Below are 17,279 nucleotides of genomic sequence, written 5' to 3'. Positions count from 1 at the left end.
GTGATCGTGATCGTGATCGTGATCGTGATCGTGACCGTGACCGTGGCCTTGCCTGCAGTTCAATCGATGAAACGAATGAGAATTGCGGACTGCTCGGTATTACATCCATGACTTCTCCGTCGGTGAATATACTCGGGATCACTGGCTGGTACTCGGCCGCTTCCTGCTGGTTGTACACCCCGACCCTGGCATCCTTGAATTTTGAGGTGATCTGATCCCATGAAGTATCTACTTCCTCCAGGTCATCTTCGCTCGAAAAGAAATCCGTTCCCTCGTTTTCTCCGATATGTTGGTCATCCACTGCGGCCCTCGAAGAACGCATTGTATGACTAAGATTACCAAGGCTATCATCTGAGCCTTTCGAGTCTGACTCATAACCCGAAGGGTCTGAAGCTATCCTTGTCGAGCCTAAGCTGGACCGTGCCGGTACACCTTGTCGTGCAGCGTTGGACGACGTATCATTCTCTTCTAAAGCAGCCATATAGTCCGTTTGAGGTATCGCAAATAATGCGAGTTGCTCAAGGTGTCGTGCGAGATGAGACTTCAGTTTGTTTGCATGCCGACCACATAGCGTGCAAGTCCCCGAAGAAGCATTGGACGGGCGCTGTAATCCGCGATGCAAGCTCATAAGCTTTGTCTCCTCGAGAGGCTCGAAATGAACTGTGCACATATGATCCAGGAAGTCTTCCCTCTCGACAAAAGACTGATGAGACTCTGTGTTGCAAAACCATTCCATGCGATGGGTCCGGGATTCGTGATGGAACCAGTCATCAATATTATCAAAGAAGTATTCGTGCAGTTGGCAATCTGGATAAGTACAGCTGTAGGGTTGGAGATCGGACAGGACATGCTTTCTTGGGCGCACATGTAAGCCAAGTAATCGACGGTAGGTGCCTGAGTTTACTTACTTCCATCTACGCTCTGAAGTGATGACCTGAGCAGTGGAGCAATAAGGACATATGAATCTCTCCAACGGCCGACCTTCCCTTGCTCTAGGCCGACTCGGAAGCTTGATTATTATCGCATCTGCGGTTTGCTCGGATGCAGTGGAGGACGCAAAGTCGGATACCGAAGGTGTGTACATTCCGATCGCTGGAGACATTGATGCCATCGGAGGGTTAATCTTCAGTGTTGTAGCTTTTGTAAGTTCTGTACGTTGGCTTGGGCCCTTGGAGCTGGGTGCCGACTCGCTAGCTATATCTCCTTCAGTAGGTCTGGATAGATGACCATGCTCAGATTGAGAGGTGTCAATCACTGTCACCTCTTTCTCTTTCAAGGAAGCAGTGTGATCTTTGCGGTACTTTATCAGTTGCCTTCTTCTCGATATCATCTTCGCTAAACGAGTAGTAACGGTCTCGTTGAGGTCGGGGAACTTATCCCTGACATACATGATATCAAAGGGTAAGTAGGCAATCGCTTCAGCCATATACTTCTTCTTCATGCGATCGATAGGGGCAGGACTGCGAATGGGTAGCCTCCAAAGACAGTCAATGATGAAATTAATAGGGTCCACTGACGTCGGCTTCACTGGTTCGGGGACTGGTCGATTTGGCTTCTGTCGAGGCAGCTTCCCTTTGCTTGGATACTCCACTTCTGAGTCGGAAGAGACCTCCCATGGGGAACCAGACGAGTCGGATTCATCTTCGTCCGTGTCTGAAGGCTCGGATTTCTCGATTATGCATTCGTGAGCCGCCATGTTGTCGATCCGAACGGCTTTCGATGCTGAGCAACGCTTCCATCAGCAATCTCTTTTATTCACATACAATGCAATTGTGGTACCTTTGTTCAGCTAATGCGTGAGCGTTCGATCAGCCATTGTTCCTAGTCCATGAGAGGATTGACTATGACGAGTGACAGTGGGAAGGGGCAAAGTGTCTTACACAGCTACGCAGATCCTGCATCAATCTCACTACCTAAGCCTTGTGTAAGCCTCCATGTGTAGACTTGGGATGAAAGCGGGATACCTGATCTTTGTAGAAGGAAGACTCTCTCAGCCTATAGTCTAGAGACGACTCGTACCTAGTACCGCTGTGCATGGCACCCACGTTTCCAGCCCAAAGCCTGTACTTATCAAATGCATCTTGCGTCGCATTTCGATCGTCCCAGCGATAAGAAGAGCTGAGTGCGCCGATAAAGGCAATGAAGATGGAGACACAATGAGTGTGGATTTGGGCGACAGATTCATGCATCTTCGTATAGTGACATCTCTCCGATCAAAATGAGAATTGAAGTTGATGACACCATTAGAAGGCTGAGACGCCAGGATCGCGAGGTTGTTCATGACACCACGTGGTTCAGCTGACGACCTCGGGACTAGAGCTCTTCGAGCCTAGTCGCAAGGCTGAGTATCCCGAGGTCGTCGTGCCCGCACCTTCGTCGCAGCCTTCTCTACTCAGCTTCTTCTACCGATATAACGCATCCGTGATTAACTGCCATTGTTGCGTTACTCGGTCTCCATCCACAGATTCTACTATTTTGCCGTCTTTTCACCGAACCAGCCAGCTCATCCCACTAGCGCCTTCGCAACTCCCTAACTATGTCTGGGTTCGAAGTAGCTGGGGTAGTTTTGGGATCGCTGCCGTTGGTGATAGTGGCTCTGGAGCACTATGCTGAGGGCGTATGACATCAGACGCGAGAAGTAAGCAGATCATGACTAACACACTGCAGCTTTCAACTATCAAAAGTATGCAAAAGTACGAGGAAGCATTTGAGTGGCTTCATGCTTCTTTTGTAACCAACGCTTGCATATACAGGAACTCATGCGAAGAGCTTCTGAGTCCATTGGCACTTTCAGATGCTCAAGTATGTCAGCTACTCGAAGATCATGACAGCTCATCATGGGAGAATCCCGACCTCAACGATGCTCTGCGCAATCGATTAGGAAGCAACTATCTACCGTTCAGGTCTTCAGTGAAGCAGTTAAACAAGAAAATCAACCTCTTCGCGCGGAAGTTGCAGCTATGCGAGAACTTTCAGGTGGGCAAATCCTGAAAAGATGGGAGCACTTGCTAAGATGCCGCAGCCACCTTGGACTACACCAACGGGAAATGTTGATGCAGCAGCACGGAACAAATTCTTCAACGATCCTTGGATACGTATAAAAGGAGGCCTCAAGACGAAGCACTACAAGCAACTGCTATCGTCCATCGAAGAGGACATCTGCCGCATTTCCAGCCTCACTGCAGGAGCAATTGCGCTGGAGCCACTACGACTTCAAAGAAGACGCAAAGCCAACACCGAGTATCTTCTGAAGTTTCGACAACAGGCAGAGAAGCTATACGACGCTTTCAACACGCGGTGGGCAACGAGATGTAAATGCCAATGTACACATCAGGCAAATTTGCGGCTTGACATACAGAGAGACGATGAAACAGGCAGCCCTTCCAGCTTCAAGCTTGTATTCACCTTCGCATCACCGCATGCTAGCCATGTCAATTCCTGGAAGCCGATACCGGTAGAAATTGAGGCTATCGATGTGATTGACCCGACAACCCCAAGCAACACCTCACTGCTTCCCAGCATCGTCGTCCAATCGAACACAAAAATACACGACCACTGGAAATGCCTTCAAAAGGCCCCAGATATCGTCGATCTCTGCGCAACACTGCAACACTGCCCAAGCCCACATTGCATGGGAGTCATGAGTAGCAAGCTGGCCAGACACCACATCCACACTCTCAGACTACCAGACGCTAGCACCACTGACAAACGCGTGAGCCTGCAACAGCTACTTGAGAAGCAAAGTCAGAGCTTCCAGATCAAGGAAAAGTGTACCCTAGCTCTTACACTCGCCTCCGCTGTCTACCATCTCTACAACACACCGTGGCTAGAAGAAACTTGGGACCTGAACGACATCTGCATGCTGAGCCAATCCGTACTATCCGATCAACCATACATATCCCGAGACTTCCCCGCCGCGGCAGCACCACCGGCCCACAGCCAACGAATGCGTATAATAAAGAACAGCATCATCTTCGCTCTCGGCGTCGCATTGCTAGAGATCTCGTACGGTAAGTCACTGCAAACCTTTGTGACCAAGGAGGATCTCGACGACGCAACAGGTAGCCGTACAGCATTCACCGACTATCTCATAGCAATTAGGTTGGCGGAGGGGCTGCGTACGCGGGAACTGCCGAACTATGCGGATGCGACGCAGAGGTGTATACATTGCAATTTCGAGGCCTCGGTGTTTAGTCTCGATAATGATGACTTTAGGGAGAGGTTCTACCAGGGCGTTATCGTGCCGTTGAGGAAGGATTATGAGTACGTTGTTAGCGCCGCCACGATATAATGTGTGGAATGAGAAATATGATCTATCATGGATGAAGCCAGTCGAATTCATTTTCTGATCCCACCGACGTTGCAGTACTTCCAGCATGCAAACGTGCCCGCTGAGGTAAGACACAGGAGTCCGAACATGTCGGCAATCCAGTGCTCCCCACATGAACGCCGGACGAACTGCGGCCCGAACAGAGAGGTCAACATAACTGCGCCTCCCTATCTGTGACAATGGCATCAGAATCGTACCGAATGCAATGAATGTCGATGGCTATGCGAAGATAGACGGTAGTTCAGGGTCGAGAATGTCTTGGTGTCTTGACCTTCGGCAGCCCAATACTAAAGAGTCCTTCAGTTACTAGAGTCGCGAGTTCCGAGTATCAGCCCGACTGTTGGCATGGATTTGAAGACGTCTTTCGGTACTGAGAAAGTTGCTATCTAGACATATGGTCTTGACCCACGTGATGAGTGAGCAAAAGGACATACTCGTGGCACCATGCAGTCACCACGAAAGCCATGCCCAGGTAAATTCATATCTGGTGAGCCATTGTGGGAAGGAAACTGGGAGCTTCACGATGCACCTGTGGCGATCGCAATTCACACCTTACCTCTGTATGAGTGCAGTGTAAGATGTAGACGAGATAGACGGCGCCATGGCAGAGATAGTGAACCATGTGTTTGGTACATGTAACTGACTCGGAATTGTTCGATTGGACGTCAACATGTCCAACGCGCAACCGGCGCCTGGTGGCATGTCAGCTGAATGGGTTGGTTCTCCTATCTCAAACATAGTCGACCGTAGTCTGTGGCTTAAAGGGCCGTTGGTGGATCTCAATGGCGAACGGTCTTTGTAGTACTATGCGTGCCGTGTATTTGCAGGGTCGTGCGATGTACCAACACAGACGAAGGCGCCGCTTGCAGTCATCTGCACGCCCGCAGGCTATAAAGAACCGTCCTATTTGTGGAGGTTAGCTGCCTATCAGAGTTGCGCCGGGATCGGACTGAGTCGTGCAGGCAGAGCTTGTCAGTACTTGTCATGTACTTGCAGGCCACTGCCGTGTGGGCGACGACCCCGGATTCCGCTGACCAAGAATTAGATCAGCAGCCTCACGGCCTTATCGTGTGTTTGTTCGGCAGGGTCAAGGCAGCTCCTTGCTGAATCCAGTGTATGGAGCGAGCAAGGCTGCGAGGTGGTCACGGACCAGGCTGCTTACGTGGATAGCGTGCCCGAGGCATCGGCAAGTAGCAGCAGGGCGTGACAGCGAGTCGCCACTTTCGGTTTCCAGAATATTTCTGCATGGGGCCGTGATGGGGTTGCTCGGGCAGATGACGACGCTGTGTGGCAACAGCGGGGGGCGTGCGATGCATGCTGCAGCCATTCAGACGGGCGTGCGATGCCAGCGCACAGCGAGTAGCAGGTTGAGTTGGCTGGGGCGGGCGTGCTGTATGTAATCAGTGCAGCGCAGGCGGGAACTGGGCCGCCCCTGGGGAAGCGTTTCAGAGTGAGCTTGGCTCTCTGGGTTCGCACTTCACGCAGCGACAGCTAGTGGGCGGGCGCGGCGACGTTGGCACTTTGATCACGTTGGGAGGCAAATGAAAGCGCGCCCTAGGCCAAGCGCAGGTGCAGGGCTGACGTTGACGCAGCGGAGCGCTCGTATAGCATTTGGCTGTGACGGCGCGAAAGCTTCCAGAAGGCTTGGGGGCTTCGAGCCGGGCGGTTCGTGGATGGATAGGCTGGATCCACCAGTGCGCCTGCCTCTTTTTGTCGAGTATCCCAGATCCAATCAGCCAGACCAGGCCCGCTGCTCTCCTCCACCACACCACGCTCGATTCCTATAGCCGACTTCTGCCCGTCTCGTCCACGCCCTCACTGCCCTCGACCGTGTGCGCCCGATGCTGCTCAGCGTGCAGCCCATAGCAGTGCCGCTCATGCGACACACCGAGGACCGCTAGAGCCCCTGCATGCTTCTACAACCCTCACCCGCGCCCTGAAGACGCTCAAGACGCTCCCCAAACACGCTGCGAGCCATCGCCTGAGGACGCCCGCTGCGCTGCTCGAGTCTCGACACGTCCCGCTGCGCGCGCGCCGAGTGAGAGACACCAAGAGGCAGCCGCGCCCAGCACCCGCCCGCCGTCGCGCCTGCCCTCCCACGTCGCTTCCCGCCTTCCTCGTCGCATCCACCCGTTGCGCTTTCCTCGTATACAATAAACACTGCACTCTAGTGTCGTGTGCACTGGCTGCCGCTCGCCGCCTCGCCGGGTTCCCTGGGGCTTCCACCGACGTCGTCGTTTCAGAGTGCATCTCAGACCAACCGGCGCACTCCCGCCGTCCCATCTCTGCGCTCCCCCACGCTTCTGGACGCTCGACTCTGTCCGCTGCTCTCCTGTGTCCACTGCCACTGCGCTCACGACCGCCAATTGGCCCTCGGCTGCACCCCATCCACCACGCTTCCGCCTCGCACTCTCCCGTGACGCTGTCCGACCCGTTCAGACGTCTCTCTGCGACCACCCGTCCTCCCCATTTTGCGACACCTCCCCAACAACCTCCCCTCTGCGCTGGAGACCAGTGCTGTCTGGTCGCCGCACATAGGCGGAGACAATGGAACATGGCGCGTGCAATGTTGTCTACATTGACCGGCGGGCCAACGACGAGCACGTGCGGAAGGAGACGCTGTCCAAGTCGCTCGTCGCGCGAACCACGACTGGCAATGTAGGACAGAGCTACTTTGCTATCGGCAAGACGTCGCCGCGCGAAGTGCACGACAATGTCGAGGCGATGCTGTCCATTTCCAACGAAGGTAGTCCGTCCTCTTCCCGCGCCCACGCCTTTACTAACACACTTCGTAGTACACATCTGCAGCACCGGCAGGGCCTGCCTACAGAAGATCACCCAGCTCGTCGAGTGTACCAAAGCCAGCATTCCTACGTTCGTCATAATAGATATCCCATACGACGAAGAACAGCGCATGAAGCGCCTTTCCCGCGAGCCGCGCACGCCCTCGCCTACATCCTCGCGCCTCACACGTTTAGATACGAGCGAACCCGACGATATATACGCCATGCACCTACTCACCCACATATCCTCCGAGATCTCGTCGCGAAACTTCTCCAAACTCGTCGTACCTGTCGTCATGTTGTCGGGTCTGGGCACTGAAGAGCCGTCCTCAGCTGGTCCGTTGCCCTCGCCGGGACTACAAGTGTCTTTCTCACTCGGCGACACTGTTCGGTTGACGCGATACCTGGATGCCGGCGCTGTTGACGTCCTGACGAGTCCAATGTCAAGGGATCGCATGCTTGGCTTAGCCGTCCATGCCTATCGGTTACAGAAAGAGTTCTCTCGAGAAGAAGCAAGCTTTCTGACTACTAAGCGCAATCGGAAGCTGTCTTGGGTCGGAGTAGACGACACAAAACCTTACGCATATCTGCGCGAGGCGATGGTGTCGAATCTCATGACTGGTATCTGTAATCCGGAGACAGTAGGCGACTCGCTTGAATCTACGTATGTACAAACGGTGACTATGCGACCCGCCACTGACTTGAGTAGGGATTTCCATCTCGACGTAGATCGCCAAATCGTCGTTGAAGCTGCCATCGGTACTTGGGCCTTCTCCGCGCACGACTACACCGATGACGAGCTTCTCTATGGCGCTTTCGTCATGCTCAAGCATGCACTACAAATGCCCGAATTAGAAAGATGGGCGATAACCGAAGGCAAGTGCGGCTTATGCCAGAAACCTGCTACTTGCTGACCGATTCGTAGACGAGATGATCGTCTTTCTCTTGGCCAGCCGTACTGCCTACAACGAGTTCGTCAAGTACCACAACTTCCGTCACGTTGTCGACGTGCTCCAGGCTCTCTTCCACTTCCTCGTCCGAATCGGCACCCTGCCTCCTTATCCTTCGGATTCGTCCAACACGTCCACCCCGAAATCGCCAATCGCTGAGCTCCTCAAGCCCTTTGACGCGCTTACCCTTCTGATATCCGCCATTGGACATGATGTTGGCCATCCAGGAGTCAACAACGCTTTTCTAGTCGCATTGAACGCACCGCTAGCGCAATTGTACAACGATCGATCCGTCCTAGAATCATTCCACTGCGCTGCTTACTCCCAAATATTACGCCGTTATTGGCCGAGCGCATTCAATGATGCTGCGATGCGCAAGCTCATGATCAACAATATACTTGCGACAGACATGGGCCTCCATTTCAAGTACATGAGCGACCTGGGTAACCTGCAGCAGAAGGTTGCCCATGACAAGGGCGTGGTCGACGGATGGAGTGCCAAAGTACAGGAAGAACAAAAGGACCTGACATGTGGACTGCTCATCAAGTGCGCAGATATCTGCAACGTGGTATGTTTTGAGTTCTTGTCTTTCTGGCGCACTGCAAGCTGACATTCTTTAGGCTCGCAAATTTGACACCGCTGCCAGGTGGGCCAACATCCTGACAGACGAATTTAGCAACCAAGGACTCATGGAAGAGGAGCTGGCTATGCCATCATGTCTGTTTGGTGGCCCACCTGTTCGGGAAGACGTCATCAAACTTGGCGAATCCCAGATTGGTTTCATGAACATCTTCGCCCGGCCGCTCTTCGAAGCCGTCACGGACATCTTACCGGCGATGCGCTTTGCTGTCGACGAGATCCTGATCAATAAGGGTGTTTGGGAGAGCAAGATCGATGAAGAGCGACAGAGAAAAAGGAAAAGCAAGAGTATGAATCTTGGTTACCTGTCATCTGGTTTCACCGTCGATCCGAGCCCAAGTCCTTTGTCTGGAGGGCCTAGCAAGCCCGCTATAAAGATACCTCTGAGTGCCATTAAGACCATTTCCCCCGAAGAAGCGGCTCGACGAGGATCGACAGGCTCCATACGCTCCATTCAAGCTGCGACAGCTGAATCACGAAGATCCTCTTCGATTATTGACAAAAGTTCAAGGCGATCTTCAACGACCGCTGTTCCTGGCCAAAGAGCCATGAGCTCTGCTGAGAATGCCACTTCGTCGAGACGAGGAAGTAGAGACCCCAGCCTCACTGCGATCCTGGTGACTCAGACACCAAACTCGTCCGAACAGAAAGGGCAAGCTTCAGGTTCTGACGATCGGTCAAAGACTGACCGTAAGGACACTTTGACGAGGTCTTCGTCACCAAAGAAGGAGAGGGAGTCTCTTGGTGTTAGGCCAGTCACAGCTCCTTCCCAGGCCAGGCGTAGTCAAGGTGAGTAAACATCACTTCAGACCCGTCATGGCATATGAGCTAATTATGGAAAAGTTCTCGACCCTTACCCCGCGCAACAGCCGTCGTCACAAAGCCACTCCCAGGTCGATCTCTCTCAGGCGGCAAATGGAAACTTTGATGGCTCAAAGCTGCAGCAATGGGACACCGGCAACAAGTTGAGTGCTGACAGTAACGCCACACGCTCAGATGTGTCGCGCGACTCAAGCTGGTGGCGACACGTGAGCACCAAGCGACGCCCTCGGGATGTTAGGAACGGCGACGCGGACGGACGGGCTCCGCTGAGGGAAGTTATGCCGGACTCACTGGTGCCTCCTCCGAACAGCGACTCGACGACTACCTCGCCTACATGCTCTAGCCCCGGCAGGAAGACAACGACGGGGAAGATTATGAGCTTCTTCAAACGAAAGCCCAACAGCCATAAGGAGCCCGAGAAGCAGTTGTCTAGTTTCGGTAGCTCCTCTCAGCTGCGCACACCACAGACGAGCGATCCTGGGCGATCACTCAACAGCGACGATTGATTTCACTAATACCTTTCTACGCTTCTATTGACCTTACATTAATGACCAACGCCGCATCCGATACCACGGTATTTCCTTTAGTCTCAACATACCACTTCAAAAGCAGTCCTGGGTCTCTGTGGCACCTGCTTTTGGGTTTCCTTCGTCTCTGGCAATTCCTGGATTTGATACCTCTTGCGCATGGCATGCCATCGGAAAGCGTTGGTGTACCAATCATTTGAGGTTCACTTATTTCACCTTCGGGTAACTTTGGGCGAGTCTTCGATCGTATCTTGCTCCAGCGCGCTTGCATCTGGGATACCAGGCTCCTCTCTACATTTTCTCTCTTCCTTTGTCGGCTACCTTCATCTCGGTGGGGCGCTGATGCATATTGATGGCAGTCGCTCCTCGTCGGGCTGTTCGGCCTCTATAGTTAGGGAGGTCTGATTCTATTGTTTCTTTTTCGCGACCAAAAGGACGCATTTGTTTACGCGGCTTTGTGGTTGTTACGAGCAGGAGACGGTATCGGATTTTGGGCAGGGTATGGAATGGTGCAACCATGACATTGTCGCATAAGAACACTAGCTGAAGAGTTGGCAGGAGAAGAGAGTGTATAGCTGACTCCTCTCCGATATTCGTAGACATGGACACAGCGGCTATTATCCTAAGCTTGGCTGCGCCGCCTAGCGAACTGATGACGAAAACCCATAATGAAATGTATATTCTCAATTCTCAACTCATCTGTTGTACGCAATTATCTTTCTGCGCATCGTCAAGCAATCGAAATCATCGTCGTCAGCACGTCTTATTCACAGAGCATGACCATCGGCAAACGCCGACGCCCTTATCATGGTCACGAGTTGCTTCCGTAAAAGTGGTCCTCGTAGCACATAACTACCTAATTCGGGCCAGTGCAAGCGGTGTAGTGCGGCGCTAAACCCCACTTGCCTGACAACACCTACTCCTCGACATAAGGCATACCTACAAACTTCTCTTCATCCTTGAGCAACACAAACATGGACGACAAAGTCAAATACCTACTTTCCCTTTCCGCGGTGCGAGAGCGTGCTAAGATCGTAGGAGAGGCTGCCGAAGCAGGCAAGCTGAGCCACTTTGATGTGCATGAGGAACGTCTGGGCGAAGCAGCGGATTATGTGACTTCTGTCATCAAGGTTTGTTCTCTAATCCCAAGAAGTTGTATGTCATAGATATGCTGATCCGAGACTCACAAGCGCGACTTTGGCCCCGACAAATTCCACACCATCCCACCTCACGGGCGCTGGCAGCACTTTGAAGTTGGCGGCGTTCCCCGCATTGCCGACCTCCTCGATGAATGGAAAAAGCATGGGTGCGACGAACTTGAAATTACGCGTCGGCTGATCGATCTCTTCTTTGTTTCGGTACTGTTGGATGCTGGAGCTGGAGACCATTGGCGATATGTGGAACCTGGTGCGGGAAAGGAGTATGAGAGGAGTGAGGGTATTGCAGTAGCGAGTTTGTATATGTTCAAGAGCTTGGGATTCGCTGCGAAGAATGATGGGGGGCCGATCGTTGATGGTAAGTATCATCTCCATGCTAGGATGGTTGAAATGGACTCAGCTAACTGAGCTGCGTATAGGCAAGGGGCTCCAGGACCTCAAGACAGAGGCCCTCGCAGAAGGCTTCCAAATCTCCTCCAGCAACCCCATGCTAGGCGTCGACTCCCGAGCCAGCCTCCTCCGCAGTCTAGGAAAATCCCTTCTCTCCCAACCCGCCATCTTCGGCGAACAAGGCCGTCCCGGAAACGTCGTTGGTACGCCCCCTATCAAGGCCATCACCATGCCATTAACTAACTACCCAAAACAGACTACATGAAAACCACCACCTCTGACCCCTCAACTCTCGACATCCTCACCTTCTGGGATGTCCTTCAAAACCTGCTAATCCCCATCTGGCCCCAAGACCGCACCGTAGTAAACGGCCAAGCCCTCGGCGACGCATGGCCCTTGTCCACACTGAAGACGCAATCCAAAGATGCCAACGCAGACGAAAGCACCTTCATCCAGCCCTTCCACAAACTAACCCAATGGCTCGCTTACTCTCTCACCGTCCCTTTCACACGCATCCTGTCCTTATCCTGGAAGAACATGTCCTCTATGACCGCCCTCCCCGAATACCGCAATGGTGGTCTATTCGTTGACCTCGGCGTTTTGACACTGAAACCCGCGTCTTTGGAGCGCGGTCTCAAGGCTACATCGGATGGAAGCGGACTTCCGTCTTTTGCTGCCGGCGATGATGCTATCGTTGAGTGGAGGGCGATGACGCTGGTCTTGGTGGATAAGCTGTATAAGTTGGTGCTGGAGAGGATGCAGGGAGTCGAGTTGAGTATGGCGCAGTTACTGGAAGCAGGCACGTGGAAGGCGGGGAGAGAGGTGGCGAAGGAGAAGAGGCCCCAGACTAAGAGTAGTCCGATTGTTATTCTGAGTGATGGGACTGTTTTCTGAGCTGAGATGGTTAGCACGGTAAAGTCATGGCTTCATAAGACGATCGGAAAAAGCCAAAGATCCTGATTAGGACAATCCTCGTGCCTGATTAGAAGAAAATTACACTCCTCAGAAAAACCCTCCCTCTTGTTTTCTCCCTCGAACTTCTCTCATCTCAATAGTCCTCCCATTTATCCCACCCCTCCCGTCTACTTCCTCATCAATCGCATCTAGCACGCCCAGTCTTTGCACTCCAATATCTCCCTCTCCTTCATCTTTTCTCTCTCTAGACATTTCTTGATCCGAAACATCTCTCTTCGTGTGCATGTCCTGCAACCCCCAGTCCCTCGGTGCCATCCAACCCTGCCGTTGAGTCCCACGTCCACCACCACCGTCCTTCCACATGCCGCCCAACACCGGCGACTCTGGCCCTGCACTATCCAACTCGCTTCTCACATCATCGCCTGGCAGTTCAGATGGCCCCCGAACATCTCCGTACATCGAATTACGGGCTTTAGTCAGCGCTGATGTGGGGAAAGATGTTGATACCGTTGTAAGTGGCAGTTCTTGGGGTGGCGGTTGCCAGATATGCGGGTAGGTTCGGTGTTGGTGGTCGTAGTGAGTGGGGGTTTCAACGGGATAGTTTGGATCGCGGGGTGCATATGCTGCGAAATTCGTGTCTTGGGAGTAGACTGAGGAGGGAGGGTGATGACCAAGAGGGGATAAGGGGCTGTAAATGGTGTTGTTGGGGCCTGGGGTTGGTGGGGTGTACGATGGTGGTGCTATTTCTCATGGGTTAGTGAGATAGCTCACTGAGGTTTGTTGAAGGGATTGATTGGGGTGAACTTACAGTCGGTCGACTCTGGCTGCCGATTCTCTGCCATGACGCATATGGGTAGGATATCTAGACTTTGCTCTGCTCCATCCTCTTTCTCACGCGTCTTGGCTTTCCTTTTCTTGGAACATAGGAACCAGATTACGAAGCCGGCAATTATGGCGAGTGCGAAGGTACCCCCTGCTGCACCACCTGCTATGGCCGCAACGGGTAGTTTCTCTTCGGTTGCAGCTGGGGCAGTATTTGATGGGGATGCGGTACTCGATGTTGGTGTAGCGGATGTCGTGGCTACGTTGGCTACTGTGATTGAAGCATAATGATTGAAGGTGGACGTCGGTGATGGTCCAGAGTCTGTCTTCAAACCACCAGTCGCATGATATGCGCTGAGCAAGTCTTCGCGATTGAGAATTGCAGGTTCTAGATCACCATCTGGACAACCGGACTGCGCGCATGCATTCGTTTTACAACATCCCCAGAAGGTTTCTACACTATGTAAATATGGCGTTCAAACAATACAATGTGTTGGCTAGTTGGCTAAAGAATCTTGGATAGACCCAAAGCCTAATGATGCTTTATGACTTACCACCAGCGGCGCAAGTGTAGAATTTACTCCCGGTCCCACACGTAGCGTCCGGGAAATCTCCATACGATGTTGGATCGAAGGCACCGGGGTACAAGTTTCCTTGTGCACAAGTGATTTCGCACGGGTCTCTTGCGCAACAGCCAACGAAGAAACTGGCACTGTGTTAGCTCTTGGAAGCATGACAAGTAAACTTTTCAACTTACGTTCCGTAGCCGCACGACCACCACGTACCTCCAGCAGGGCAGGAAGGCGAGAAGACTTGTCGCTCAAGAAGGCTAGCCGGCATAGTTTGGGATGACGAGGCTGAGCTCTGTCTAGTAAATCTCAAAAGCGAGTCCAAGCGACGAGCAACAAGATCAGTGAGCTTCAAACCACGAATCTAACGGTCGATAGTAAAGACCACGAGGAAATTGCATTGCAACCTAATCCAGACCCCAAAAGCACACGCTTCGACCCAAACGCCGCCCTGCGGCTCAGCCATCACTGTAGTAAGATGCTACTCTTAGCCGAACTTCTCACTCGCCACATCTTTTTCCGTGGTACTCAGGGCAAAGATACCCCGAACATGTGCATATGCAGTCATGTAATAGGGGCCGGTATTGCTCGGGTGTTACCTGAGAGTAAGAAATCTGACGTTGTTCATACGTATTTACTTGGCACTGCCTGCTGTGCCAAATATTTGGCCACTGCGACGGCGCGCCATGCTGACGGATGGGGAGAGGGGAGGATCGTGAAATTAGAGATGGGCAGATCTTGGGGCTGATGTTTATAATGGAAGGTGTGAGGTGGCGTGAGGGGTCGTCGGGGTAAGACGGTGGCTGCCGCGTGGTCGCATGCGCGCATGGAGATGCATCGAGGAACTGGACGTTTAGGTCCGGTGAGGAAGCTTCCAAGGTTGTGGGTTGCACATTTGGACGGGACACACTATCACGTTTCGTGGTAATCGCGGGGGGGTAATATGGAGGAAAATGCTCCAAAAGCTGCTGAACGCCTGGTTACAAGACACGAAGAGGAAGGCGGTCTTGGTGTTCTAAATGTGGCACGGGGGAGCTGCACGTCGGATTAGGTAAGAGTAAGCCCCGAAGCAGCCTTGTGTGAAGAAAGGAGATGCGCAATCTCAATACACACCAACCTCGGTTCACTGCGTTTTCAACATCGTTATTGTTAGATGGTATATATACATTTCGTGGGTAAGAATGGGTATGATACGCGAGTACAGATTATAACGGGACCTCCCAATTACAATAACATAAAGCGAATGCACATTACCTTCCCTCTGACGAGGGTATCTTCACAGGACTAAATCCTCGACGACAACAGTTATTCGGTCATCACGCCCAGCCCTTGAGCTCGGCTGGCGCGCTTCGTCCTGTCGCTGGAGAATTCGCCTTGCACCGGCATAGGTGAACTCTGCGGTGACTCCAGCTCAGAAGGGCCAGGCCGCGCCTCGGCAGGCAGCTCGGAGAATCGCCGAGTGTCTACAAGATCCGATGCGCCGGCGGGAAGTTCAGAGTATCGGTTGGTCGAAGAAACCTCTGCCGGGAGCTCCTGGGGTTCGCTCGCGTGGCTGGCGTATTGGACGTATGATTGCTGGCCCTTGGTTGGGTAGTTTTGCTGGTAAGGATCTTGGACAGGCGAGGTATATGTGGGAGGTGCTATCGGGGATGTTAGCATACTATGAGATGGATCAACGAGGAGAACGTACGTGATTGGCCGTCGAAGTGTGATGAGTGCCTGTTGTGATCGTGCTTCTCGTTGTTCATCATTGGCACCATGGCTGCTGCGCCCATTTCGCCTTCGGTAGACTTCTTGTTGCGTCTTTTGCGGAGGATAAAGAAGGCAATCAGTCCGATGATGGCAAGAGCGGCGACACCTCCAACAACTCCGCCGGCAATGGCGCCAGTGTTATTCTTCGAGGGGCTTCCAGTTGATGTTTCGCTTGGGGTTGGGCTCGGGACATCTGAGGCATAAAAGCTGAATTGTTCTGACAGACCCATGAAGGCAGGTGTTAGGTCTCCCGAGGCGCATGTAGCCGGTGGGGTCGCTGCGCATGGATTTGTCTTGCAGCATCCCCAGAAAGAGTCTCCTGCGCTGCATGTGTAGAAATCGCTGCCTTGTGCACAAGAGGCGCCTGGCCATTCGCCATAATGTGAGATGTTGTAGCCACCGGCACGGATGTTTCCTTGCTGGCAGCCGTTGACACAAGGATCAGCTCCGCAGCAACCGACGAATTTGCTTCCAGTAGAGCAAGCATACCTAGAGTCTGTCAGTATCTGCGCCGCTCTGAAGTCTGAGATCTTCCTTACCACTTGCCGCCGGTCGGGCAGTGAAAGTCGTAGAATGATGAGTTAGACATGCTGAGGGTACGTCCTATATTAATGAAGCCTTTGGATATGTCTGTCCAAGGGAAGTGTATTATTGCGAACCCAACGGCGCAAAAGCAAAGATGAGATCAAGCAAGAGTAAACGCAGCCAACACTAGAAAGAAGACAGTGGAGATCGCAAAGAACGGGGCAAAGAGCAGCTACTTCAGCGATGAACAGCACACGGACTCCGACAAACATGTATCTCCATGTCTCCAAGCACGCACAAGGAACGCCTGAACGAGGCGTTACCTGATCGGTGACACCGCAGGAAGACACCGCATACAACACCCACCAATTGAACACGGCGCGTGATCGAATGGGGTATGGTAGACCCTCTGCCCTATGGTGGCTTGCGATATGTGATGTATTTTGGTGGCATGTCAGAAGCTTGTTCATACTTCGCGTTAGCAGCTGAAGGGAAGTAAGCGAAGGATTGACGAGCCTAGAGCCCGACCCGTACCCCGTGGCAGGGATCGATCTGAGCGCCAGAGCCTCAGCACAGCATTTTCCCATCGCGGGAGGAACGGTGTGTATGACGGAAAGTACACGCGATGCTATGATGGCCTTACCACACTTGCTACAAGACATGACGAGATATAAGCTCATTGTCTTCATTCTCTTGAGACACTCGATCAAATGACCAGCGTTAAACCTCAGGCCCACCTAAGGCGGCGGAGCTGAGTTGCAATCGCAAAATCATCCCCTTTTGGTGGCGTCTTTAATCGAAATGACTACCAGGCCGCGCTTAGGGCATGGGGCCGTTTCTCAACAGCAGCCCGCGCCGACCCCACAGGATGTCAGCAGGAGCCAACGTTGCCCCGAGAGGTTTCTGGAGTTTGACCGGGGTCTGAGAAGTCGTTTCCGCAGATACGGACTCGCGACATGATGCGACAAGACGTGTGTTCGCCGAGCTAGGGAGACAATGCGGCTGCTCGGGTACCCCAGCTGTAAAGAGTTCGCTTGGCGGATTCGTTCCGCTCCCGACGGCTGAGGTCAATAAAAGTTTGTGGCGGTACTCCAGATG

General features: G+C 52.9%; 4 protein-coding genes across 4 annotated transcripts; 3 read left to right on the top strand and 1 right to left on the bottom strand.

The window, feature by feature from the left end:
• Positions 1-2,536: 2,536 nt before the first annotated feature.
• J4E88_002135 (uncharacterized protein) lies at positions 2,537-4,291 on the top strand (the record flags this gene model as incomplete). The annotated part of the gene is made up of 3 exons (XM_049395801.1): positions 2,537-2,617; positions 2,668-2,976; positions 3,023-4,291. 3 exons carry the CDS (start codon positions 2,537-2,539, stop codon positions 4,289-4,291), a joined length of 1,659 nt encoding a protein of 552 aa, XP_049258205.1.
• A 2,586-nt stretch (positions 4,292-6,877) lies between these two features.
• Positions 6,878-10,030, top strand: J4E88_002134 (uncharacterized protein; the record flags this gene model as incomplete). Its single annotated transcript, XM_049395800.1, has 6 exons — positions 6,878-7,076; positions 7,126-7,777; positions 7,823-7,989; positions 8,039-8,631; positions 8,684-9,491; positions 9,546-10,030. The coding sequence occupies 6 exons, from the start codon at positions 6,878-6,880 to the stop codon at positions 10,028-10,030; spliced, it is 2,904 nt and encodes a 967-aa protein (XP_049258204.1).
• A 995-nt stretch (positions 10,031-11,025) lies between these two features.
• J4E88_002133 (uncharacterized protein) lies at positions 11,026-12,492 on the top strand (the record flags this gene model as incomplete). Its single annotated transcript, XM_049395799.1, has 4 exons — positions 11,026-11,181; positions 11,242-11,566; positions 11,628-11,801; positions 11,855-12,492. 4 exons carry the CDS (start codon positions 11,026-11,028, stop codon positions 12,490-12,492), a joined length of 1,293 nt encoding a protein of 430 aa, XP_049258203.1.
• Positions 12,493-15,209: 2,717 nt separating this feature from the next.
• Positions 15,210-15,886, bottom strand: J4E88_002132 (uncharacterized protein; the record flags this gene model as incomplete). Its single annotated transcript, XM_049395798.1, has 2 exons — positions 15,210-15,544; positions 15,595-15,886. 2 exons carry the CDS (start codon positions 15,884-15,886, stop codon positions 15,210-15,212), a joined length of 627 nt encoding a protein of 208 aa, XP_049258202.1.
• Between the last annotated feature and the right edge of the window lie 1,393 nt (positions 15,887-17,279).

This window comes from Alternaria novae-zelandiae (genome assembly GCF_023758075.1).
Source record: "Alternaria novae-zelandiae strain BMP 2774 chromosome Unknown scaffold_3, whole genome shotgun sequence".
NCBI lineage: Eukaryota > Fungi > Ascomycota > Dothideomycetes > Pleosporales > Pleosporaceae > Alternaria > Alternaria novae-zelandiae.
This window is presented reverse-complemented; position numbering and strand designations above follow the sequence as displayed.